The sequence below is a fragment of the Tiliqua scincoides genome, chromosome 10 (assembly GCF_035046505.1).
Source record: "Tiliqua scincoides isolate rTilSci1 chromosome 10, rTilSci1.hap2, whole genome shotgun sequence".
Lineage (NCBI taxonomy): Eukaryota > Metazoa > Chordata > Lepidosauria > Squamata > Scincidae > Tiliqua > Tiliqua scincoides.
The window spans coordinates 3,967,261-3,994,466 of NC_089830.1; the positions used below are offsets into that span (position 1 = coordinate 3,967,261).

General features: G+C 48.7%; 1 protein-coding gene across 3 annotated transcripts; it reads right to left on the reverse strand.

The window, feature by feature from the left end:
- Positions 1–26,390, reverse strand: LYPLA2 (lysophospholipase 2). Of its 3 annotated transcripts, none has more exons than XM_066638622.1 (10): positions 26,338–26,390; positions 14,013–14,119; positions 12,175–12,206; positions 9,901–9,966; positions 7,829–7,876; positions 6,000–6,070; positions 4,436–4,509; positions 2,784–2,885; positions 1,521–1,697; positions 1–432 (listed from the first exon to the last, which is right to left on the reverse strand). In XM_066638622.1, exons 2-10 carry the CDS (start codon positions 14,088–14,090, stop codon positions 382–384), a joined length of 699 nt encoding a protein of 232 aa, XP_066494719.1. In that variant the 5' UTR covers positions 14,091–14,119; positions 26,338–26,390; the 3' UTR covers positions 1–381. The 3 variants fall into 3 exon arrangements, with proteins under 3 accessions (XP_066494719.1, XP_066494720.1, XP_066494721.1); XM_066638623.1 differs by lacking the exon at positions 26,338–26,390 and adding an exon at positions 24,105–24,149; XM_066638624.1 differs by lacking the exons at positions 14,013–14,119; positions 26,338–26,390 and adding an exon at positions 13,727–13,756.
- Positions 26,391–27,206: the final 816 nt, after the last annotated feature.

A 27,206-nucleotide genomic window follows, 5' to 3' on the forward strand; every position in this document is an offset into this window, starting at 1 on the left:
TAATCATAATACCTTAAGTTTTAAGTTCATCTCCACAGCAAGCATTCAATTGGGGGGGGGGGGGAAGAGACAGGAAGAGACTGAAATCAGATGACCAGAATACGAAGTTTGCAAGGAGGCCACATGAGGGGTTCAGCTGTTCCTTCATGCTGCTCCATCCCTTCCCCCCCAAGCACAGAAAAGAGGGTCACTCCCTTCCACATACACGGCAGTGGGGGGGGTCGTCTCAGTGGAGGAGGAAGGGGAGGACCAGAGAAAGGAACCAGCTGGAGTGGTGGTGGGTTGCCACGGCTTCCAGTCGCAGCTGGCAGGTCAAGGGTGAAAAGATCATCAGAGGTGATCTTTGCCATCTCTCCCTGCAACAGTCTTGAATCCTTATGCTTAAATCCTAGGCAGCAGTTTCTCAATGAATTCTTTCACAGCCAACATCTCCTGTTAAGATAAAAAAAGGAGTACTTTTTACATTCAGGCATGACTTATCTACGGCATCAAAGCACAGAGAGGACTAAGCACCTACCCTCCAAATTCCATTTATGCACCCATATGGCTTCAGGCATTACTGTGCCACCATAAGAGCTAGAAACTTGCTTTCTCAAGCAAAATGCAAAAGCAAAAATGTGGCCTGAGGTTTATAGGAGCCTGAAAAAGAAACGGTCGTGTTTCCTTGCCTACTGCATAATAATAATAATAATAATAATAATAATAATAATAATAATTATTATTATTATTATTATTATTATTATTATTATTATTATTATTATTAACAGTATTTATATACTGCTTTTCAACTAAAAGTTCACAAAGCGGTTTACAGAGAAAAATCAAATAACTAAATGGTTCCCTGTCCCAAAAGGGCTCACAATCTAAAAAAATCTAATAATTGCTGCTACAGAGTCCTCTCTGTTTCTAAACTGTATGCCACCTTTTGATCATGCAACCGATCTGCAAGGCAGCTTGTAGCAACTCAACAGGGAATTCAAAGTGTAGCAAAAGTTTCAAGAACAAGATAAAAACCAAGCGAAGTGATTGCAGCATAAGCTTTTGAAGGCAAGTCTCCTGTTGAGGCTATATATAATATACTGGTTCACTTGTAGGCGTGCCGTAGGATAGTCTCCGGTTTCTAATACGACATGATAGAGTTAGCATTAAACAAACAAGATGTTTTGTTAAACAGCCAACTGAAGCAATGCAACACAGACTCACTCCAGATTCACTGAAAACCTCAGCCATTGCCCCCGTCAGAAATCCCTCTTGCAAACAGTCAGGTCTGTGCAACCTTCCTAAAAAACCTGCAGGGTACGGGATAGGAGACCACTCTGTAAGGAAGGGTCCAGGGCAAAGAACACTCTTCTTCTCAGAGCTATAGGCCAAACTGCTGAACACTGAGGCATTAAGAACTCCTCATCTGATCTCCTAAGAACACAGGAGTTGTATAAGAGGCTCCCTGAAGGCCTCTCCTCATTTCCCTGCTTGCAACCAGACCAAGGGGTCAAAGACACACATTAAGGTGCTCAACTCACCTGAGGGCAGGACCCGTGCACCATTCCTGGGAAAGTCCTGAACAGGATCCTGCTGGGGGTCACGATGGCCTTCAGCTTATCGGCAGTGAGGGCCCCAAAGCGCACGGGGATCATGGGGTCCATTTCTCCATGGCACTGCAGAATGGGAATGTCCTTGTTCATGCCATAAGACGCTGCCTGTCCTCCCAAAAAATTACATATTCAGATGGTTTCAAAAAAGTGTACACACATTTTACTAAGGTCTAATTCATGCATCATTACAGAAAGCCTGCAATATTCAACTATCCAAGAGAAGATACTAAAGAGCGGCGCATGGAACCATCACAGCACACACGTGAGCGGATGTCTGCAGATTCCTTGGTCAATCCTGTCACTGCCAACATTTCAAGCACTTGGTCCAACTCAAGGTTTCCCAAACTGTGGGTCATGGGCCCATGTGTGGTGGGTTGAGGCTGGGCCCTTCCTCCTACGCTTGCCAGTGTTTGGCTCCAAGTCAGAGGGGGGGAGGGATAGTTTCACTGGAAGGCCTCAGAAGCTTCTTCTAGGTTGCACTGGGCCAGCAGACCATTCTATTAGCCTACAGGCCTCAGAATGGCCCATAGAAGCCTCCTGAGTTTTTGCCTCCAAAAACGAAGTCACTTAACAGAGACTTCTAGATAAGTTCTAGCAGGATCCTGCTAGAGGTCACGACAGCCTTTAGCTGATGCCAACAGAAAGCAATAGTGTGCATTGCTGGCCTGGCACAAGCTGGAAGAGGCCTCCGGCGCCTCCCCTGGCACCACCAGGAGGATAAAGTGGGTTGATGCAAGGTAAAAATTAGGAGCTGCTGGTCTAATTCATTAAATAATGGGTCAAGCAAGTTCTTCTACGTACACTATTTGCCGTATACATGTGACCTGTAGCGTAATAAATTTGACACTGTAAAGAGTGTCTACATTTTCTTGAGATGCCCAGTGTGGTGGTAGAGGGAATTGGGAGAGACCATCTCTTCAGGACCTCTGCTTCCAGGGTCATTACGGATGGAGGTGTTTTGTTTCTGGCAAGATTACAGCCTTAGGATTGCAGCTGAAGTCTTCCTGAACACAATGTACTCACTTCCGAGTCAAACACACTCAGTTCTCAAACACCTCTAATTATGGGGTATCAGTCCCACCAGAGATGGAGGGTTTCTTTCTGCTTTGCGGCTGTGATGAATCTGGCATGGGCTTACCCCCCACCCACTCATGATCATGGCCACACTGAAAGGGGAGAAGGCAACCGTACCTGCGGGAACGTTTTGTGCAGCGGGAGCCAGCAGCTGAGGGCCACGATGCCAGCCAGTTGATGCGAACAAGTGAGCGCTGTGTAGAGGGAGAGCGCGCCACCCTGCGGCACAACAATATGAAGCAAGTAGGTCAAGATTTGCCCAGAAAGGAGGAGAGAACCCTCCAGCAACACACACACCCCCAACCAATGAGCCCCCTGGGCCAGGAGGCCACAGCTCCACCCAGCACTTGTCGTCTAAGACAATACGCCTGCAGTAAATGCAGATAAAACGTGCATCCTTTTCGGGAAGGGGTCACACTGTCCAAACTCAGAAGTACATGCAGCCCTCAAACATTCCCCTCTCTCCATTAATGGCTTGACAGAGATAGGCCCAGGGCAACTTAAATCCTGCAAACACAGGCCAAGGTTCTGCCATTTGAATGCTACACGCACTGTGCATTTGGGCCTCTTCAGCCTAGAAAAGAGACGCCTGAGGGGGGTCATGATTGAGACATACAAAATTATGCAGGGGATGGACAGAGTGGATAGAGAGATGCTCTTTACACTCTCACATAATACCAGAACCAGGGGACATCCACTAAAATTGAGTGTTGGGCAGGTTAGGACAGACAAAAGAAAATATTTCTTTACTCAGCGTGTGGTCGGTCTGTGGAACTCCTTGCCACAGGATGTGGTGCTGGCGTCTAGCCTAGATGCCTTTAAAGGGGGATTGGACAAGTTTCTGGAGGAAAAATCCATTATGGGGTACAAGCCATGATGTATATGTGTAACCTCCTGATTTTAGAAATGGGCTATGTCAGAATGCCAGATGCAAGGGAGGGCACCAGGATGAGGTCTCTTGTTATCTGGTGTGCTCCCTGGGGCATTTGGTGGGCCGCTGTGAGATACAGGAAGCTGGACTAGATGGGCCTATGGCCTGATCCAGTGGGGCTGTTCTTATGTTCTTAAACTACAACTCCCAGGAAGCCTTGCAGGTCTCTTGTTATCTGGTGTGCTCCCTGGGGCATTTGGTGGGCCGCTGTGAGATACAGGAAGCTGGACTAGATGGGCCTATGGCCTGATCCAGTGGGGCTGTTCTTATGTTCTTATGCATGAAATATTCTGTCATACAAAGCAGAGAGTATATTGTGAGAAGGACGACTAAAGCCCCATACCAGAAATCCTCCACTTGGCCACTGCCCCCAAACCAGCACATATATTTCCCATGTGGGCTAGAAGCCTGATTTTTCTGTAAAAAAAAAAAAAGGAAGCAAACGCCACTGTACCTCCACCAGACACTAAAATTGGCCCCTACCTCTTCAAGAACACCTGTGCACATCCAAGCCAGTCTCCAGGAACTGATATATGCAGCACAAACACAAGGAGCAGCCCTTCTGGGTCAGGCCAAAGATACACCTAATTCATCAATGGCCAGCCAAGCAGAGGATGCAGGGACACTCCCTCCCCTTGCCCACTTCCACCACTGCTCCCCTGCAGCGACCCGGAGGAAGCACCCAGCAAGGAGGCAATGGTGCACTTTGCAAAGACCCCCAAAGCCGCTGCTCACCTCCCCAGGCCCACGACCAGCCCTGCCGCCCACCTGCCTGCAGCATTCCGTGCCAGAACCACCCCCTTTGCCCTCTTCTTCCCCATTCTGCCCCCCCACTCACCTGTGAAAAGCCTCCCAGAATGATCCGGTCGGCTGGGATCCCATTCTTTATCTCGTGCTCAATTACTGCTTTAACTGGAAGGCACAGAGAGAGCTCAAGGTGACAAGGCCGTGGGTTACACAGGACACAAACAAAATCAATGGCATAGAGTGAACTACGCAAAATAAATTGAACGTCCAAATGCCAGGGTCTTGAAAGAGCCCAATATTTTTCTCTTGACCTTCCAGAGCGGCAAAGATCGGGGGAGGGGGAGCCTGCAAACAAGGCACACCAGGGCATGGGAGCATCAGGAACTTGCTGCTTCTTTCTGCCAGGCATCGACAGCATCGACACAAAACCCGAGGCTACACACAGGCAGGAACCTTTGAAAGGAGGGACTTGGGGAGGGACTTGGGGGATTCTGCTGCAATGAAGTTATAGGGATGCCACTCTGGAACTGTGGCCTGCCAGCAGCCACTGAGTGGCTTCAAAGCTAAACTCACACACTTTGCCACCAGACCACAGCAGCCAGAACTGGTCCAAACTTCCAAGCAGAGGAGACCAATCTCCCCCCCTCCCCAGGCGCAAGAGCTACTCTTTGGTGCAAAAATGTGCCTTGGAAGTAGACAGAGCAGAAGTTGGAAAACCAAGTGTGCAAGCGCGCGCGCGCGCACACACACACACCTCCCTCCCCCCCTTACCAGGCCTGCACCAACCAGTGTTGCACGCACAGCACCACGGACCAGGTTTCCCTTTGTAATGAGGGCAATCAACCAATCAAAGAAATTATCATTTGTCAGCAACAACTCAATTTGTAGGGGAGTCACAATAGTTCTGGAACCTCACTTCTTGCACCCAACTGAGAGAAGCACAGCAGCTAAGGGACTGAAGGCCTAATCCCGTCCAGCACCGAAGCAGCCACAATGTAAACCCAAGGTAAGGGAATAAAAACGTTCCCTTGCTTTGAAGAGGCCCCCATGCCAGCTCCCCTCCAACTGCAGGATACAGTGCTCGCCTCATCGGTCTAGTTGCATCAGCGCTGGAAAGTTGGATGGGATTGGGCCCCAAGGCTGCAATGCTATGCACACTTTCCTGGGAGCAAGCCCCACCGAATACAATGAGACTTGCATTCTGAGAAGACGTAACTAGGATTGTGCTATGAGTCGCGCATCAGAATTTCCCGGATTTGAATTTCATATTGGCGATGAACTTGCCCCAGACAAGCCCCTCAGCCTTCCCTGTCCACACTATGGGGATAACACTCCCCTTGACTAGGTTGTTGCAAGAATGACATGAAGCACTCTGCACACTCAAACTGCTACACAAATTCCCAAGCATCATGATGATTCTCTGGCAAAGCGTTCAGCCCTGACTGACTGAGAGAAGGGGGAACGCTTTCTTTTAAGATGCTGATGGTGTATTTATATTAATTTTTTTTAATTGAATGCCCAATTGAATGAGGCTCCTTTTTAGCCAATCAAAGGCGTAATCAATAACACTATGCAGCCGGAGCAACAGCAGTTTCCAATTGTCATTCAAAGAAATGGGCTCAACCCACACCCTGCTCTGCAAGAGCTCCTCTTACTGTTTTCAGCTGCTTTTTTGATTCCCGTTTCATCCTCAGGTGCATCTGGACTGAGGCCCATCAAATCAAACCTGGAGAGGGGAGGGAAAGATGAACATCAGCTGAAATTCCCTGACCCGCCTATAGGTACTATGCAGCACTGGACTATGGCAGTCGCTTCCAATCTTTCGAGTGCTGCGACCCACCTTGCAGTGGGTCATGAATCAATGCTCAATTCTTTGCACACAAAGCCTTTCTGGGTCATGCTGGACCCGCAACCCACTCCACCGGCCTCTGGGGGTTCAGAATGCCTCCCAAACATTACTCAGCATACAAGATCCCTCTACCTTTAGACCCCAAAACAGTGATTGTCAAACAGTGTGCTGCAGCACATTGGTGTGTCACATAAAGCGCAAGGCATTCTGTGGGAGTTTGGAGCACAGTGGTTGAAAATCACTGAAAAACTCTTCCAGGTCCTGCAGCTGTTTCTAGGGTAACTTTCTATAGAAATGAATTGTCTGTTCCTTTTCCTCCAGTGACTTTGCCAAAAGTGACGTCACAAGAAGCAAAGACCATAGAGGTTAGTGTGCCATGAAAAGAGAAATGTTGAAAATCGCTGCCCCAGAACATCTGCTTAAATTAATGCTACGGGGCCCTGCAGGACTTCATTTTGTCTTTCGCTGCTTTTCAACATCTACATGAAACTGCTGAGAAGGTAGCCAGAGATCTGGAGTAGGTGCTGTCACTATCTGGACAACCACCAGCTCTACTTATCCTTTTTCGATGGACTCCAGTAAATAGGTGGAAGTGCTGAACTGGTCTGGAAAAGGGCCAAGAAACGCAACTGGAGGTTGTGTTAAGAAATGGTTTGTCTGATCAGGAAAGGAATGCTCAGCCTGTTCTGCACAGCGTTGGACTTCCTCTAAAGGAAGGGGGTGTTGCCACCAACCCTGAAGCAGGTGGTGGTTTGCCCCCTCCTGAAGAAATCCTCCCTGGATCCCACTAATTTGAACAACTCTCAGTCTTAAATACTCCTTTTTGGGGCAAGGTGATCGAGCGGGTGGTGACACCCCACTCCAGAGGGTCCTGGAGGGAGATGATTATCTAGATCTGTTTCAGTCTGGCTTCTAGCCGGGGTTTGGGACAGAGCCTTGGTGGATGATCTGCGCCAGGGAATGGAGGGGGGAGTGCATTCCTGTTAGTACTGCTGGACCTCTCAGTGGCCTTCAACACCATCGATCATGGCGCCCTAGATCGGATGGCTGAGTTGGGGCTTGGAGGCACTGTTTCACGGTGGTTCTGCTCCTTCCTGGCTGACAGGCACCAGAAGGTGGTGCTGGGGGATGCTTGTTTGGCATCCTGGCCTCTCAGGTGTGGGGTGCCACAAGGGTCCATTCTATCCCCCATGCTGTTCAACATCTACATGAAGCAACTGGGAGAGGTCACCCAGAAGCTTGGGGTAGGGTGCCATCAGTATGCTGATGACACCCGGCTCTTTCTGTCCTCAGCAAGCCTAACTGTGCATCCTACCTTTGTAGGAGTAACCAGGGTGTGTTTCCCCTAACACACGTACCAACCAATCAACCCACCCACCCAGTCTCACCCACAGATCAGCCAGCTTGAGGGCCAAATGGGAGGCCACCATCCCTCTCAGAACCCCCTGAGCTGCTGCCTCTTCCCTTCCCCCACCATTTCATTTGCCTCTTTCTCCATCACACCCACAATCCCAGGGGCCACATTTCCTTAACGTGCTGCACGTGCCAGAGGAACACCACACAGCACTGGGACAGCAAGGCAGGCATCGTGGCTTACCTGCAGTGGCAATTCAGTTAACTTAGTCTTATACTAACCAGGAAGGCATGACCATCTTCATGTTGAGGGTAACGGGGATTCTTGGCCTGCAGAGGAAAGCGGGGGAGAAGCTGGGGATGAAAATCCAGAGTGGGAGGAGTGTGCCAGGCAGAAAGCTCCCAAGGAGCCCTGGGAAACCTGCACTCCCCCAGAGACCCACACAGAGTACTTCTTTCTTCCCTTAAATAAAAGCAAAGATCTCTCCCGAAGCACAGCTTGCTCCATCTGCCCCAACTCACCCCTCCTCTCTCACGCACAGTCCCTCTTGCATCAGGAAGTGTTTGGTGCAGTTGCCTAGTTGCCCGCCCTGGGACCTGGGCATTTGGGGACTGAGCTCAGTGCTTCTGCTGGGGAGTTGCGAACAGAGCAACAGGCATTTCTGGAGGCGGAGCGGCTCGGCAGACTGAATTCCCCGAGATGGGCTCAAGACTGGCAAGCACCCATCTTCGACTACTCACCCAAGTCACCTTTGCTGCCCCAGTTTGGATAGAACCAAACTGAACCAGGAGGTGGAGCAAGAATGGGTGGAGCCATTTTCTAAGGTAAGGAGGGAATGGGGGGGCAGGAAGATGAACAAGGTTCAACGCAGCACTGTGCATTTCTTCCTGGGAACCAGTTACATTGTCCAACAATGCGTCAGGGGGCGGCAGCTTGTGTTAGTAGGATGGTGGTCTTTCTATACAAAGGTCAGGTCTTGGGGATTTCCTAAGGAAGTAGGCTGATGCCTGCTAACCGGGTTGTACGCCAGACAGCCCCACGCTACTGAGCCTGCTATACATGCTGGGGTGTGCCTAATGCGCCAGCTTGTGACAGCCTGTCAACTCAGAGTAGCTGCAGTCAAAACAGTTTGAAACTCTAAAACTCCATATCTGTGTGCAGACAGGTCATGGAGGATGTCTCTGTGCACAGATTATTTGACATCCTTTGGTAGGCACTGGCAAGGAGGTTGCAGCGCATGCAACAAAGGTTGTGTGTGCATTGTTATGCCTGGTAGGTTATGCTCCTCCTCGAGTGAAAATCAACCCGAGGCCAGGGGCTTCGGTACCCCAAGTTCTTGGGCTGATTTGCTGGAGCCTCATTGAAAAAAGCCTCCCTGTTGTGCTTTAGGACACAGTTTAGTTGTTGAGAGTTGCAGGAAACCAAAGCGTGGTGTGTTTGTGCAGAGGATTGCGCCTCCCAAGGCCAGGTTTTAGTGGCCACCAACATGGCAGCTCTAGGCTTCTTCCAGCCCCATCCAGACCTTGGATGTCGCAAGCATAAGATTTACGATCCAAGACATGTCCCTGAGGACAGGCTCTCAAGTGGGCAGCCCAAACACAAACCACAGCCGCTGCTGAGACAGTAAGACCTGGTTTGAACTAGTGAGCGAAAGGAGGAGGATGAGATTCTGTCTCAGCAGCCAAAACAAGAGAGGAAGAGCTAGCAGAGGATTCTACCATACACACACACACGCACACACACCAATTTCACTAATAACAGAACTGATCGATACTGTTTTGTGCCAGGGATGGCGGAACCGCAGACATGGATTGGCTGATCTGGTACCATTACACTGAAAGTGCCAAGTTCCTAAAGAACTAAGATGTCAGAATGTCTACAGTCCAGATTCTTGGAGGGAGGGAGGGAAATGTCTCCAGTTTGGCTAGAATTAAAATCACATGCTGGCTACAGAAAGAAACACAGCTCTGAAGGACAGGCCAAGGGCTGGAAAGAGATCTTGGGAGGTAGTTTGGAGGGCACCCAGAGGCCCGGTGGCACTGGACTGAGAAACAGGAGTCCAAAAGAAGGGAAGGCAAAGGAGGAAGCTTGAGGGAAAGAGCACACGAGATGGGGAACAAGTGAAGACGGAGGGAGGTGGGGGTCAAGTTTCACATCTCTGTTTGAACTGACCAGCCAGTCCTTTGGCTCAGGCCTTCAGCAGCTATATATTCTGGGTCAGCAGAGAAGCCTGACTTGTGGCTGGGGAAGGCCAGGTTGATCAGACAGCACCACCCACACTCCACACAGACATGTCCCTCCTGAAATCCAAGCCAGTCCTTGCTCTAGGGACTAGGGCAGAGGCAACACTTACGCATGCGGACAGATATATTTCACATAGGGGAGTCGAATGGAGGACAAGGTCTCAGCCCAGCTGTGCCTGCAAGAGGAGAGAGAGAGACAAGGAAGACTGTAGTGTGCATCGTAGAACATGCAAGGGTGAGTGGACAAGGGGCGCATACTTCTCAGGGCCCTCTGTGTTCTCTCCACTTCCCTACCAGGGAAAGCTGTTCTCTGCACTGGAACATTCCCCCAGGAACCACAACTGTGGTAATCAACATTTATACAGAGCTTTTTCTGTGTAGTGCAGTCAAAGCACTTCCTGGACCTTGCCTCAGTTAACCACAGTCCTGCTAGGAAGGTCAGCATATCCTCGAATTGGTACAGGCACCTCTATATGCACCCCCCCAACCTGCATGTTGCAGAGACAGTCCCAGGAAGCCCATAGTACATGCTTTTTCTGATGGCATCGATGGGTTCCAAGGATTCTGTAATCTGTACCACACTTTCTGCCAGGACAGGCACCAGTGGGCTATCTTTCTCCCCATTCTGCATAGGCAGGTCTCCCACCCAACCACCCCCTTGCTTGCTAAGACTTGCTCCTGTTAGGCTGTTCAGTTGCCTCCAGAGATGCAGGGTTTATGAACAGACCAAAAATCAAAGGCAACAGATTACACTCCACTGGCTCGCATCACCCTTGCAAATCCTGCCCAGCAGAGCGGCTTAGTTTTACCAAGCTCCCTGGAAGTGATGAATACTTAAGCGCTTGAAATCCAGACGGCAGCTGGCCAAAAAAATACCTGCATCAGGAGTCAAATGTGGCCCTAACCAACCATGCCCACTGTCGCAAACTTGGGGGGCAGGGTTTAGGGTGCTCAGAGTTCTCGGTTCTCGAACCCTAAAGCCCTCAAGGCCCCCCCCCCGCGCAGTAGTACTGCCACCACCCTGTACGTGCCAGTGCCTCAGTCCAGGGACACTGCGATCCTCCAGGCTTAATTCTATCCCTTGCAGGCACTGAGCGCTTTCTCCAATTAAAGCTTCAGTCCTCAAGTTACTAGACCTCAATGAGCACTTGGTAGCTTGCTGAACGACTAGGCAGGATTCTGAACCTCTGTCCCCAACAGACAATGAAACAACTTAGTAAAAGAGATTTTAGTTTATTACATACATGAGGTTACATAAGGTAGCAAATGCTAGAGGCATAAACATCTAGGAAACATATCAGCAATAAAATAACAAAGCTAGCTGGCTATCTCTATTAATCCCTGTCTCTCACCTGGGTCAGCTTCCTGTAGATCTTTTAGCTCCAGGCTACCTGTGAGGCCAGATGCCCATGTTGGACCATGGAGCTCATATCGCATAGGATGCTGCACCCAAAAACTCTGCCCAAGAAGGAACCAGACACACCCCTGGGGCACTCATTATTATACTTCTCACGCTAATAGTACTGAGGTGACGTCATACTTATTTAGACTGTCCAATCAGAAACTTTTGAGGACAGAACCTTCTCAAAGTGGGCCTGGTTGCTAGTCCTCCTAGTTCTTACCCCTCCCAACTGGAGTTCCACAGCTGCATTTCATCAGCTTGATAAGGCGCCTTTCTGTCTGCAAAGGTGCTACATTCAAACGGGTTGTAATTCTTGTTGTCTGTCCTTTCTGGCCAGCAGAGGAGAGACAACAATCTTTGTGTTTGTGTACTCACATTCTTGCAGCTAGGAACTGCGAGCCACTTCTCCGCTACTGACTTAGTTTGGTTCAGGCTCCACATGCTAACCAAGGCCTAACATGTACATATTCACGACACCCACTGCCTGTGCTCCTTGACCTTTTGGGTTACCAATCAGAATAAGTTACACAACATGCAAATCAAAACTGAAGAGAAATTTATGCAGATTGCAGAATCTGGTCTTTATTTTAGCCCAAAGTACACAAAATCCAGGTACAGATAAATTTTAAAAAGATACATGCAAGAAAACAGTCTCCAAACTTCTGGAGGTTAGCATCCAGGGGTGCCTTAGAAGATGGGGGGCAGAGGAGCACTTTGTGTCAGACCACATTTTGGATTTAAGTCTTGACCTCTCTCAGTGCCTCCTCATTCCAATCCTGACCCTGCCAATATTCTCTCCCACTGGTACTGGTTTTCCAGATTTTCTATCCAGAAACAAGACCACTGGTCTAGTTTCTAGGCCAGGCTGCTACCCTTAAAAAACAGCTTTTCCTTCCCCCAGCACCAGTCAAAGCATAGATATGATTGCCAGAAAGCCCAGGACCACCCCCACAAATAAATGACTGAGCCCTGCAATACTCACCCTGTGTCTCCAAGCCCATGCAAAAAAATGACCTGTGGAAGTGAGGAAAAAAAAAGACACATTAGCCAGCACCACCAGTGAGGAAGCACAGCAAAGCGTGTCAGGAGGCGGTGTGGAGGCCAATTAGTGAGGAAAACCCCTCCAAAAAAAGCAGACTGTGCAGTCAAGAAAGGGTGGGTCCTTTCTGCTCTGAGGTGAAAAATCTGGGAACAGAGAATCTGCATAGCGCTGAATCGGTTTACGCCGCCGCCACCTCCCACCAGATCCACTAGAAGAGGACTTGCTCAGTCACTGCCAGCCTCTCTGTCTTTGGAAGCTGGAGGCCAAGCACAGAGACTGAGTTGAGCCACACGGCTTGCATTTCATGACATAAGCAGGGAGCCCCATCACCTGGGAGGTATCAATTTAGGCAAGGCAAATCCTCCCCCTCCCAACACACACCCACACCAGACAGCAACTGCTAGGCTGTTATTACCATCTATGAGTTAATCTGACAGACTGCCATCCCTCTACCGTTCCCAAACACCACTCAGATCAAGCTCTCAATTTTCTTTTTCTAAGGAAGCATAAGGCAAGGCTATATGTATGTCATGACGTAGGAACACATGATTCAGCTCCCCAAGAATCTTAGCTTTGACTCTTTTTTTAAAAAAGAGCAGGTTTTTAGCCCTTGTGATTGAGAAGACAAGCTTCACAGTGTGCTTGCTAAAAACTTTCAGAAGCTGGAGAAGTAGCTGGATAGGATTTCCAGTGGCTGGGGGTTTCAAGTACCCCACAGAGCTCCTTGAAAATCCCAGTTAGCAATCGGAATAAATTACACAATGTGCAATTCAAAATAAGAACAATTGGTGAGTTTTATGCAGGCTGCAGAATTCGGACGATTTTCACCCAAAGCACACCAAACCTTGGCATAAAAGGAATTTTAAGAGGATGTACAAAGGGATGAAGCTGTTCTCTGCCAAGTCAGGCCAGTGGTCCATCCAGCTCAGCATGATTAGGCTCTGACTGGCAGCAGCTCTCCAGGGTTTCCCAGCCCTACCTGGAGATCCTTCTGGGGACTGAACCTGGTACTTTCAGCGGGTAGAGCAGGTGTTCTACCACTGAGCTACAGCTCATTCTGCAAAGGGATTGTCCAGGTGACGGAGTTTCACCTGAAAATACCAGTGACATCTTCCATTCCCGCCCCCCGTTAATGTTCACCCTTGATAACTAGCACCCAATATTAAGGACACCCCTAAGATCAAGCACTTCATACCAGCCTCACTGCGCTTGGCCTCCCCACATACACACAAGGCAGGCAACAGGCCTCTGGGCACATCTGAGGATGAGAAGGCAGCCTGGATCAGTGACGAGATCAGGGATTAAGGGAGCTTTGGAGCATTGTGGGGTCAGCACTGTTTGTTCTGTGGAGCCGCCAGACCGAGCCACAGCTGCCCACCAAAGCAGCCCCACATTTGCATTAGGGTGGAGGAAAGCAAGCCTCATTTATGTCCTGGTTAGTGCAACAGCAGCAGGCAGCAGCAATGAGGCAACAGGAGCGTATGCTAATTACCTGCCAGAGGCAGCAGGGGAGTTTCTGTGCAGGTCCTGCACAAACAACATGGTGTAGGTTTACATACAGGACAGGAAGGACACCAATCTCTTCCCACACACCTCCCCTCTCCGAACACTCTCCCTCCCCCCCTTAAATGGAGCTGGGGAAGGGTAGCACCCACCCACCCCAGCATTGACTAGCAGACGAGGAAGAGAGGGGACGAGACTGAAGAGAGAAATCCTTTTAATCCCCCTAATCTTCCCGGATCCCAGCAGATGGTGGGCCCAGGAGAGCACGCCCTTACCGCTGCAGTCTCCCGCTCTGCCCCTGAAATGGTCACGGCATCGGCAAGGAGGGGGACAGACATGTTGTTGCCACACATACACCAACAGAGGCTTCGACTGCTCACACCTGAAAAGAGAGAGAGATGCACACCAACTTTCACATTGGGCTTTTAAGGTAGTAATCAGCACCAGTAACTTTTACATTCAGTCACAGGTAGGGCACTGAAGCAAGGGGGCCTCCAACAGAACATAAGGGGCGTAAGAAATCCACATTTTCCAGTGCCACCTTCTCCTCCTCCTTCCACACACACAGGCAAGGACCTTGAGCCAGAAATGAGAGCCAAGGTTTTCAGAGGAACGGCTGAAGGTCTGACAGTGCCACAATGCCACAAAAGCTGATCAGGAAACAAACCATCACCCAAACAGTAGGAATGCACAACTGGGAAACTGGTCTCAGCTGCCCCCAGTCACTGCTATTGGCCAACGAATTGCTCCATCTCTGTGCCCACAAAGCAGAACTTCAACCTGGCTTCAGCAGCAGGCAAACTTCTCATACCAACTAAATGCTTGGAAACAACAACACCCCTTGATCTTGAGAATGATCTGTGTTTCTGGTGGATCTGAACAGCCAGCAAGTGGGTGGCATCATCCAAACCAGGTGCAAAGAGATGAACAGATGCACAAGATATTCAAAAGCTACAAGTGCTGCAAACTCCACCCTATTTTTGGGCTTCAGAGGAATGTTTAACACCACACAGCTCTACATGCACCAAGAGTCTGCCTTGGATTTTGATATGTTTGGAGTGCCAAGCTACAGATGTTCCTCTGAAGGGCTATCTACACATGCCAGGATCCAGATGATTCATCTCTCTTGAATGTGCGCCCGTTACAGTCTTCTCCCGATAAGACTTTTATCGCAGAACGTCCAGATTTGGGATGCACAAAACACAGTCCTGTAACTCGTCATTCTGCACCCAATAACCCTGAATTGGAGTCTTTTCCAAATAGTCTCTAAGGGAGGAGCTTCCACAGCCTCTCTGGACAATTAAATCAGGTGCTGAGATGCAACTTGAGCTAGGAAAGAGGGTTTTTTTCCTAGTGAATTCTATGAAACTCAGCCCCAGCTCACAAAAGATACTCAGCTCTCCATGCAAGACAGGCTGCTCAAGAACGACTCCACAACATTTACATATGAATCCATTCCATGCAAATTAATGTTCTGACATAAGAGCAGTGTTATACTGTCCTAACCCTCAACTCAGGGCGCAATCCTAACCCACTTTCCAGCACCAACGTAAGGGCAATGAAGCTTCGAGGGAAGGGAATAAACATTCCCTTACTTTGAGGAGGGCACCGTGAGTGCCACCCAATTGCAGGATGAAGACAAGTCCCATTGGCACAGCTATGCCAGTGCTGGAAAGTGAGTTAGGATTTGGGCCTCAGAAGCGTCTGGACAAAAGCAGGCAAAGATGCTTTTGTGTGAGCACACATATCCAAGTGCCAAAAGAGAGCTGTCACTTGGTGGCTGAGCTTTGGTTCACCCCCAATTTAGCTCAGCACTGCCAGGTGCTCATGATAGGAGAGGGGGAAATGTGGGCAGCGAACATTGAGGAGCACTCTTGCTTTTGCATAGGAAGGTCAGAGCCCAGGCGTGGCCCATGAGCCTTAACAAAACACATTTGGAAAGTTTCTAGCCCTCATGGTTACAAAGGTATGCTTGAAAAAAAAGACAGCCAGACTACTAAAAGACAGTAATAAGGAGGCAACCAATATTCTCTCTTTTCCCCTAAGAATTTTCCAAGTCAAGCAAGACTTTTTGTCAAGCTTTTCACATCTAAGAGGAGGAATAATGATTCCGTCACATTCAGCAATGTGCAAACTGAATTTATCACTTGCAACACACGTTAGAAATTACCCTTAACAGAAATTCAATGTGCTTGACACAAGACAGGCTGCACATGTAGACATACATTACACCCCATATTCATAGATTCAGCAGAGACTGGTCTGCTTGCTGTGCCTAGAAATTTGTGAAGCACAGAGTTTGAAAACTGCTGAAAAACTCTTCCAGGTTTTCTGGCTCTGCAGAGCAACTGACTGCAGCAATAAATCTGTCCATCTTTCTCCACTGGTTCCCTAAGGAGTCATATGGTAACCCTCTCTGATGGAGGAAGAGGGACAATTTGTCACTACAGACAGTTACCACAGAATCTGGAAGAGTCTCCCATAAGACAGAAGTGATATCACAAGAGGAAAAGAACATAGAGGTCAGTGCGCCATGAGAGGAAAAACGTTGAAAACTGATGGTCTAGCATAAACATTTGTCGGAGGGGAAACATAAAGAAAATATTTCTTCACCCAACAAGTAATTAATCTGTGGAACACCTTGCCACAGGATGCGGTCAAGGCATCTGGGGATGCCCAAAAGGGGATTGGACAAATTTCTGGAGAAAAAAGTCCATCACAGGTTACAAGCCATGATGGGTACGTATAACCTCCTGGTTTTAGAAGCAGACTGTCTGAATGCCAGATGCAAGAGAGTGGCACCAGGATGCAGGTCTCTCGTGTGATCCCTGAAGCATCTGGCGGGCTGCTGTGAAATGCAAGAAGCTCAACTAGATGGGCCTTTGGCCTGATCCAGAGATTAAAAGTTAGAAAGAACAGGCCTTGAGGCATCTGAAAGCCAGCTACAAGAAGTTGGGAAGTCAATACTAGGGAGGTTTAGCTACTCCCACCTGAAAGAACAGGAAGCTGTGCCCGTCTTTCATGAGAAAGTAAAGGCTTGAAGGAACAACTCTACTTTTCACCACAAAGATTCCTCAAGACACACCCGCTTCGCACATATATACTACGCTCAGCCGATGGGAGGCAAACACACATTAGTCATCAACCAAAGTCCAATTAGACAAGTTTGATGTTTTCCATGAACCGCCACAAAAATCCCAGTTTTATGAAGATATTTTTATATCCCAACATTTAGATCAAAAACCTCACAAAGCAGTGTACTGCAAAGTTTAGCATACACAATGCTACAATCACTTTGCAATAAAAGTCTAAACAAATTATTAGCCAACTAAAATATTTTACTAGCCTAGCGAGAGGGGCATTTGTGCTGGAAAGGATTCTTTTTTGCCACTCACGGGGTCACCTGTGAAGTTTGCAAACCTGGGCTGCAACCAAACCAATCTAGAATGGAACAAGTTATTCTAATTCAAATATTTATCTTTCATCGTCCCCTCCCAACAGGGAGATGCTCATGTTCTGGGACAAAGTGTTCCACAGACTGGGTGCCACTGCAAAGAAGGCCCTTTCATGCACCTTCCAGGTGACCTCAAGGGGTGGGCAACTGCACCCAGGAAGGGAGACCATCCCAGTATTCTAGTCCCAAGCCACCGAGGGCTTTCAAGATCAAAACCAGTCTCTTAAATTGCACCCAGACATGCACTGGCCAGCCAGGCACTTGATGAAGCAGAAGCAGGACATTTCCACCATTTCTGGCACCAGTCAGGACGTGCCAGTAGCACTCTGCAACAGCTGAAGTTTCTGAGTGGATTTGCAAGGACAGTCTCAAGGAAATTCCAGAACAAGCTCCACTGACAGAGGTTCTGAACAAGCTCTGACAGACTCAGAAAGTGAGTTTCTTCCTCACAGTGAAAGAAAGCAAGGCTCAAGTCCACTTCAAGGAACTAACATCATGGACAAAGGACGCTATACCCCGCGGCACACAATTTGCTGCACTGACACACTGCTTTTCTCTACCAATACACACTCAAGGCAGTTCACAATTTACTAATACACCTCAGAAGACACCAGTCTGTGCAACATGGCTCCCAAGGGCAGCACGGGGAACGTGCAGGGGTGGTGCTGGGAGTGCGCTGTCCGGCTGCAAGACTGAGATGCTACAAACAGTAGCGGGAGGCTCAGCGCGGCAGTCAGAACTCCAGCACCATCACCAATTACTTCCAAGAGCCGCATGCAGCATCTGCAGCACATGGGGAGGGGGAGGTGTCTTGAACCTGGCGAGTCTGGGAAACACTGAACTAAATTGAGAAATAAGATACACAAGAAGCCAGGGATTCCACTCTTCTGACTTCCCAGGTGTAGGGGGTATGGGAACAATATGCCATTAGTGACCTCTCAGAGTCTTTACCTTCCCCTGGAGCAATAATGCCACTCATGCCACTATTCACTGGAGAAGACAAACGCAGACCATTTTCAGCCAAAGAAAAACTATTGGGTCATTCATTGCACCTCTTTGGAGTACAGTGGGGATAATATGGGGGTGCGTGGAGGAAGTGGGGCTGGGTCTCTCTCCCCTCCCCACAAAACACCTGGCTGTTCTTTGCAACCCTACAGCAAATCCCATACCCTGCCCTTCCCCTAATTCCCACTGAGCCTGTCAACTCCTAGCTAAGATTTCGTGTGAGCCCCTGTCCAATTGCCTGCAAAAGGCCTTGGGATGGATCCTGCAAAGGACACAAGAGGAAGCCACCAGTTCACACTGAACTGAGACACAAAAGGTTGTTAGTCTTAAGCCCTGAACTTGGATTTCAACACTGAAGGGTGAAAACAAGCTTACTGCCATCGGTAAAGGACAAGGCTATTTATATAATTGCTGATAACACAGGGACGCAAGGAGCATTCAAGAGACCGCGGTAACGCAGTTGCCACTGGAGCTGCACTTGGACAGCTGGAAAAGAAGAGGGATGTGCCCACGGTCACCAACTTGGGTACAGCCACAAAGGCCAGGCAGGCGTCAAGCAATTTCCATACATCAAGCAATAGATTATTATCCTCATCACACAGGCATGCAGCATCGCGATCTGACCACCTCCAAGAATCCCGGCTCTGCTGCCATTGGGTCACTCAGGTCAACGGGGCAACATCACAGCAAGTCGCCCCAGCAAACTGCACAGTGATGTAGCTGCCCATAGAGACAATGAACAGGGACTTGAGCAATTTGGAGAAAAATCCCAAGAAAGCTTTCATTTTACTTTAAAAGTCAAGTTGCTAGCCCTCATGCTTGCAGAGGAAACCTTAGTGCTGGTTTCTTCTGTAACGTGAAGTCACACTGTGAGAAATGGAGGAAGGAAGTTGAAATGAGAACTGCAGGGTTGAGGGAAAGAGGAACTCTTCACTTAGCACACCTATCACAGCCAAGCCCAGCAGCCCTGTGGCCCATCCTTCTCTGCCCCCACATACAAAACTATGCAGAAAATATCCCCTTCAGAAATACCCTGTTCAGAAACAGGCAGCCAGTTTGTAAGCCTGACTTGAGTCACTGCATTCCACTCGCCGGATTTTGGCATTTTCAGCACAGGATTCTAGAACTCCAGCTCACAAAGCCAGCCATCCATCCGTCCAAATGCAAAGCTGCTAACTCAATAATCTGAAGCGGCTTGCTAGGTATGTGCCTGTTTTCATCCAGCCCTGCTCTGTGCACAGTACACTGTCAGCTGCAGATGGTGGTTTGCGAAGAGGTCAGTGGGTGTTTTGGTGCAGCCAGTGGCAGAGACAGGTAGACCAGGGGACTCCCGGCCATTTCTGCCCAATGGGTCTAGGTGCTGAGCATCTCTCTTGGAGCAACAGTGTGCTTCTGGATTCTGTGGCATTCCCTACTTGGAAGGAATCGAGCCACCATGGGCCTTTCAGTCCAGCTTCTGAGCTTCCCAGGAAGATAACACAGTCTGCATGCAACTGAGTGCTGATGGCGTCAACCAGGCGAGAGTTCCAAAGGCAGGCCTGCCACCGCCATTTCTACCTGATTAGCACCCTACTGGCGCCAAAAAAAAAGTGAGATCAGGACACCCACCCAACCTGCTTATCCCAGATCACCATTAAATACTTTTTGGAGTCCAACCAAATGTCATACACACCACATCATTCAAGGCCAGAACTCCATGAACGCAGAGACCAGAGACACAACCAAACACATTGAAGGTTGCTGAGAGCAGTGGGCTTAATGATACCTAACGCTGCGCTGTGACTTTGATTCTGAAACTGCTGTGCACTGTGGGTAATAACCCTGCTCTTGAAACACTGAGTTCCGATATTTGAGCCACTGCAAAAGCTGGGCTGGAAGGCGAGAGCAACAGGATGCCTTTCCCTCATAGGCTTTGTCCCCAAAGACAAAAGACCACCCCAAACCAACAAGAAAACACCATCACCTCATTCTCTCAAATCCATGGCACAGCCTCATTTGTGAGGAGCTGGGGGGAGCATGAAGAGAACCTTAACAAGTCGTGGCAGGGTAGAAAGCCATCCAGGTTTCTGGTCACCTGCATCCATAAATAAATCAGATGCTGCTATACATTTTCAGCCCTACATGAGTATGGAAATGTAACAACATTTATATTGCACTGATCACATGCTCATAAGAACATAAGAACAGCCCCACTGGCTCAGGCCATAGGCCCATCTAGTCCAGCTTCCTGTATCTCACAGCGGCCCACCAAATGCCCCAGGGAGCACACCAGATAACAAGAGACCTGCATCCTGGTACCCTCCCTTGCATATGATATAGCCCATTTCTAAAATCAGGAGGTTGCACAGACACATCATGGCTCGTAACCCAAAATGGATTTTTCCTCCAGAAACTTGTCCAAACCCCTTTTAAAGGCATCCAGGCCAGATGACATCACCACATCCTGTGGCAAGGAGTTCCACAGACCAACCACACACTGACCAACCACAGTGTAAAGAGCATCTCTCTATCCACTCTGTCCATCCCCTGAGCATCTCTCTATCCAGCATAATTTTGTATGTCTCAAGCAAACTTCTGCTCTGAAGGCTCACCATCTCATTTTTTCCCTGGAGGATGGTGCATTGTTTACTGGTCTTTTACATACTGTACCAGACTAGAAATTTGTTTTAAAAAGCTCAGGAAAATGTCAGCTGCAGCAGAGTGTCTTTCTGTGAACTTATTCCAACAGAAGTGTTCGTGCACTAAGGTCAGACGATGAAGTGAGATGTAGCCCAGGAAAGCTGTTGCTGAAATAAATGGGTTAGCCTCTGAGGTGCTACAAAACACACTGTTGTTTTTAATTAAACAAAACAACAGTCAACTTCACAGAGGGTGAACCTATCCCTAGCAATCCATGCCTCCTTCCTCCAAGTGAAATTAGGAAGCTCAGGATGCAGTTGCAAAACTGGAGAAGTGAAACGAGACCGTCCAGTGCAAAGACTCGGGATGGTGTGAGAGAAGCACTTTGCTGAAAATTCAGGCTCAAGTCCAGTATCTGACGAAGTTGGCTTTTTAAAAAAAACAGAGACACAACATGATTTGAATTTAAGACCACTCAGCACTTAACACAGGCCTAACTATATCACTCTCATTTGCCAAGGACTAGCAAACCACCAGTATACCACTTTTTTTTTTTAAAGGGATCAATTAGTGAATTTTGCCCTGGTTCATTGGTGAAAAGTCTTACTGAGGGCTAGGAATGTTTAAACAGAGAAGAAGCTGCCTTGCTGAGAGAGAATCAGCATGGCTTCCGTAAAAAAAGCTCTTGCTTCAAATCTTGTTTGGAATTCACAGAGGGTGTTGAATGCATGGCTAAAGAAGATCTGCTAGACATATAATTTTGTCAGTCTGTTGAAAAGCTCAGGAACAGACTGTGTCGCCAAACTATGGTTGACAGAGACAGTTTAGCTGATACTCTAACACTTGGACTTTCCAAAAGTTTTGACAAATACTGTCAAAGTACTTCCCCAAAGAACCTTGAGGACGATTAAACAACATGTCCTTTTATTGACTAGTAACTGGTTAAAGAACAGGAAGCAAAGAGAAGGAATAAGGGGACAGTTTGCACAGTGGAAGGAAGAAGTCCCGTTCCCCGACACCCCATGATCTAACTGAGACCAGTGCCTTTTAACTTGATCTAGTGCTGGGGGAATACACGGAGGAGGCTGATTTTGCAGATAACTCCAAACTAGTCAGGGTAGTAAAAACCACTGTGGACTGAACAGCTCCAAAATGAAGTGATGCACCCCGGGGCAAAAAAATCTCCAAATTTATGCTGACGGGGTCTGAGGTGGCAGTGACAAACCAGCAAAAAAATAAATTGACAATTTTCACAATGTAAACTAGCCCCATTTATTCAGAACTGGGAAAGATGCAATTTAATCTATTCAGAAATTATGCCAAATTGAAGTAAACAATACAGTACCAGGATTTTACCATCGTTAATAAGTTAAGAGACTGAACATAAAACAGCATGTTGTCATAATGACATTAAGAAAGATCTGTGGTGCAGCTACAATTAGAATATGCTGCATGTATTTTGGGTTGCTTCATCTCCCCCACCCCACCCTCAAAAAATCATACAGTTGGAAAAGGCAGGAAACATAAAGATCAACAAAGAAACACTAATGAGATTGGGATATTAGTTATTTTAAAAGATGACTAAGAGAAGACATGGAGGTTTACGGAATTACAACCAGAGTGTGACAGACATTTTTCTCCCCTCCACATAATAGTAGAATGTCAGGGCCATTGTACTAGCAGGAGGCTTAGGCCACAAAACAGAAAGAACTTTGCACACCATCCTTAACCCTTTTCTGCCACAGGTATACACACTTGATCGCTGTTGCACATACGCAGCGTTGGGAATAAATGGTTTAACCTTATGGAATCCACTGCCACGTGATTTGAACAGGCCACTAATTTAGATGACTTCAAAAGAAACTGGACAAATTCATGGAGAGCAGGTTTAGGCTGGCTCACTAAGGCAACCCTTTATATTAAGAATACCAGCTGCTAAAAGGAGAGTCATGGTCATATCCTGCTTGTCAGCTCCTAGAGAAGCAATTTTCCACCAGTGTGCTACGACACATTGGTGTGCCACAAGAGGTCTGCAGATGTGTCACAGAAGTTTGGAGCACAGCGGTTTAAAATTGCAGAAAAACTCTTTCCAGATTAGGGTAACTGCCTGTAGTAACAAATTTTCAGTCTCCCTTGCTCCATTAGCTCTGTCAGCAGAGGGACAGACCATTTTTTTACTACAGGTAGTTGCCTTTGAAATAGAGCCACAGAACCCAGAAGTCTCCCACAAGCCAGAAGTTGCATCACAAGAGGTGAAGACCATAGAGGTCAGTGTGCAGTGAGAAAGAAAACATTGGAAATTGTAGAGATAATTGGCTAGCAACTCCTCTGAGACAGAAAACTTGGCCAAAGGAACATCTCAGAAGGTAATTCATGGCATGCACTCCTTCTCCAGAATGATAGATTCAAACAGAGAAATAACCATTTTTTGCCCAGCACAAGCAGCAGGGAACAAGTAAAGCTGCTCAAGTGGGGAATGGGATCTCAGTTGTTCTCTGTTCAGTCTCTGTTAACAAAGGGAAGCCATGCAATATTAATAATAATGCCTGTTCAGTAATGACAGCACTCTCGGCACTGAGCATGTTGCAGACAAAGCCAGTCCTGGCATGCAAACTGCTCCCAAATCCAGGGAAGGAGTAAGATCAAAAGCAACAGGCGCAGAACATCATCATTAGGACGAAACCAAAGCATCACAGCAGAGTGCCTGAGAAAGCTTTGAAGTGACCGGAAACCTTATTCCCTGCTCTGAAATGTTTTAGCGGGGCCTAAGGTATTATGCTACAATTGCTTTGGGGGTTTGTTTGTTTTTTAAATCATAAAGATAGCTACCTGAAAATTTTGACTGCTAGTACAAATAAGTCCCTCTCTAGCTTCTTCAGAAGAGGACATCACCAGGTCTGGATTCCAGGCAGACACGGGGCAACTGTTTACTCCTCAGTTTGCCCAGTCAGTCTTTCCTGAACACACTGCCATGTAGAAAGAAAGAAATCACAATGGATCTCTGATTATCCATCCTGTATTCATTGTTGTCAAACTTTCTAAAAGGTTTAAAAAACCCAACACATATCTTGAGGGGCACGCAACCCAACAAGTTAAAAGATGCTCAGAAACCAACTTTTTGTGGTGCCTGAGGCTTGTGAAAGTAAAGGACCATGCATGAGCTACATTCATTACAGCGTTTTCATGAACCATTAACCTGATATCCCCAATCTTGTGTCTGTTCAGAACAAAGAAACTGGAGCACTTCCTAAAGCAATATCCAGAGCAACAGCCATGTCCCAAGGCTTACTGTGGCTAACAGCTGCTAAATTATCCTCCACGATTTTGTCTGGTCCTTTATACAAGTTAGCGGTGAGCCTCATCACTTCTACCAGTAGCAAATTTCATCCACGAATTGCACCCTGTGTTGGCAAAAACAAGGGGAAACTTGCAGTACCTTAAAATGAAAGACTAACACATGTATTTCAGCAAAAGTTTTACTGGGCTTGGGTTCATTTCATCAGATGACTGCAGTGTCCGAAAATCTGTGCTGAAATAAACTGGTTAGGCTTCAGAGATACTGCAAGACTCTTCTTGTTTACACACTGTAACGCAACTATACTCAACCATCAAAATTCACTACCATCAGAAAGAAATGAAGATGGCTATCAACTTTTTAAAAGGACCATGACAAATCGTGGAGGATAGCCTAACAGCAATTAGTTGTAAGAGATCAACAAATGAGTTGTATTCATAGGTGGCTGATCTAAGCACCAGGTAGCAGGTGCAGACAAGGTCTGGATGTTGCCTTGTGCCCCACCTGTAGGTTTTCAGAGGCATGGAATGAAAGCTAGGTTATGCTTTGTAACACACACCCCTAAGAGCAATACTGTGTCACACATCAGTCAATACCCACAGCCCATTGCCCTTATAATGTCTATCATAACCTGCTCTCGAACCTTCACAGGCGGCCATCTATCTTACAAGCAGGCTTCGCCAAGTGTGAGCCAAGTTGTACTTCTGGCATGTAGTAAATATAACAACAACTAGAACTGCAATCTGAAGTATTTAAAAAGGGAAGTTCTTCAAGAAGCACTTTTGAGTAAACATGGTTTAGATTCAGGCTGTGAATTAACTAAAAGTTCCAAGGATGGATGAACATGCTTGATCTCATTGGTAGAGTGAAAATGGCAATATTTACCTTACTCAGAAGTTAGACCATTGTATTCAGTAAGGCTTAGGCTATAAATTTATCTTACAGATATCACAGGTTACAAGCCATCATGGGTATATTGACTCCTGACTTTAGAAGTAAGAATGCTAGATGCAAGCGAGTCGCAACAGGATGCAGGTCTCTTGTGTGCTCTCCAAGGCATCAGGTGGGCCACTGTGAGATACAGGAAGCTGGACTAGGTGAGCCTATGGCCTGATCCAGCAGGGCTCTTATGTTCTTACACCCCTACACATAGGCAATCAGCAGCCAGCAAGACTCTTATTGTTGCCCAAGTCTGAATCTTAGCTCTAAAGACATACTTCATTCTTTTAAATTCTCACTGAGGCAAAGAGAAAGATGTAGGGCGGCAGCAGGTCCAGCACTATTGTCCTTACATTGATGATGTTTTCAGTACCTCTGCTCAACAAAAGAAAGGCGGTAAAAGGACACCAATGGCACCCACAGCTTGCGGTGTAACTGTGGTACCTTACTTGTCTCCTCCGCACCCTGCGTTTGTGCTCTGCATCAGGGGCGTGCGGTGGGTGGGGAGGCAGGTGAGGCAGAGCCTCCCCACCGGTGTTCTTAGAAAAGCACCACTGCCTTGTGAGGCGCCCAAGCACCCACAACCCCTGCACTCTGCAGGGTCTGGGGTCACGGTCCGCACATGGGTTGTGGGTGCTTGGGTGACTCACACGGCGGTGGCACTTTCTAAAGGACACCGATGGGGAGGCTCTGCCTTACCCGCCTCCCCACCCACCACACGCCCCTGATGCAGAGCGCATACTTAGGGTGCAGAGGAGACAAGTGAGGTGCCTCAGTTACCTGACAGAGCATCTAATGCGCAGTCAGCAGTGCAAACAGAGAGATTGCGCCAAGGTCTCTGCCTGCAAACCCACTACAAATCAACATCCTTTGAGACACCACAGATGCAAGGAGGCCCCTCCAGGCCACCCGCCAGGATGTCCACCCTGAACCCCAATGCCAGCCCCCTCCTATCCAGCTGCAGTGCTCAGCTCAGCCACACCTGCAGGGGAGAACTTGCACCTGCTAGGATTCCCCCCTCCACCAGCCTCCCCACAGGGGTTCTCTCTCCCCTCCCCACAGGAGGGGTCCTCCCCTCCCCCTCCCACAAGGGGGCTCCCCTCCCCACAGGGTTCAAGGGTCCCGTCCCGCTGAGCCACACCTGGAGGGAGAACTTGCACCTGCTAGGATTCCCCCCCTCCACCAGCCTCCCCACTGGGGTCCTCTCCTCCCCCCTCCCACCAGCCTCCCCACAAGGGGGGTCCCCTCCCCACAAGGGGAGTCCTCAGGCCCGGCCCCACCACCTCACCTCTCCCTCGCCTCCCTCCTCGCCCGGCTTCTGACTGAGGTCTCAAACCGCCCAGCACGCCCCGGAAGTTCCGCCACGGCCAGCCCGCGCGAGGTAGGCCTGCCAGCCCCTTCCGGAAGTGACGCTCCCTCGCTCCGCCCCCGTGGCTGTACGGAACCCGGAAGAGCCTGTGCGGAACCCGCCTGGGGGCGGCCATCTTGGGGGCGAACTGAACCTGGTCCCTCCTCCTCCCCAGCGTGGGGAGCCCCCCCCCAAGATCCCCAGCAGGACACGACGGCTTCCTCGGGCTGCGGGGAGCCCCTGGGCTTCGCGCAGCTGTGGGGCAGGAGCCTGGGCTTTCCCCTGCTGCAGGGGAAGTGTATGCTCCTCGGGGCACAGCCAAGGCCCCCCTGCAGTAGCCTGAACCAGGGCTCCCACCCCACTGCCCTGAGGCTGGGCGGAGTGCAGCTGCACTGCAGCCACGTCCCCACAACGCCCCCTTCCCCTTAAAGCCAGCCAGACTAGTGACCAGCACCACATCCAGTAGCCATGAGTTCCACAGGCTAAGGATTTGTTGTGTCACTTTCTCTGGCTGATCCCTGTTCCTCTCTTGTGAGAGGTGAAGGAAAACTTCTCTCCCCACCGGTGGCGTAGCTGGAGGGGGGCAGAGCACTCAGCCTGGCAGGGAGGTGGGTGAGTGGCCCTCCCCTTGGAGCCATTCCTGGCGGGGGGGGGGAAACGGAGCCATACGTATGCTGCCGCTTCCCACCATGCATCATTTTAGAAGTCCCATCCCTCAGTTGCCCTTTCCAAGCCCCAAAGCCCCAAACACTGTGGTCTCCTCTGCATCAAATGCAATCCAGGCCTCTGACCACTGCAGTGGCCCCCTC

Coding starts and splice junctions, on each gene's coding strand:
- LYPLA2 (XM_066638622.1), bottom strand. CDS start 14,090: ATGTGTGGCAACAACATGTCTGTCCCCCTCCTTGCCGATGCCGTGACC. Junction 9,967..12,174: donor CATGGGCTTGGAGACACAGG/GTGAGTATTGCA, acceptor CTCCTCTTGCAG/GCACAGCTGGGCTGAGACCT. Junction 2,886..4,435: donor TTCTGGGAGGCTTTTCACAG/GTGAGTGGGGGG, acceptor GTTGTGCCGCAG/GGTGGCGCGCTCTCCCTCTA.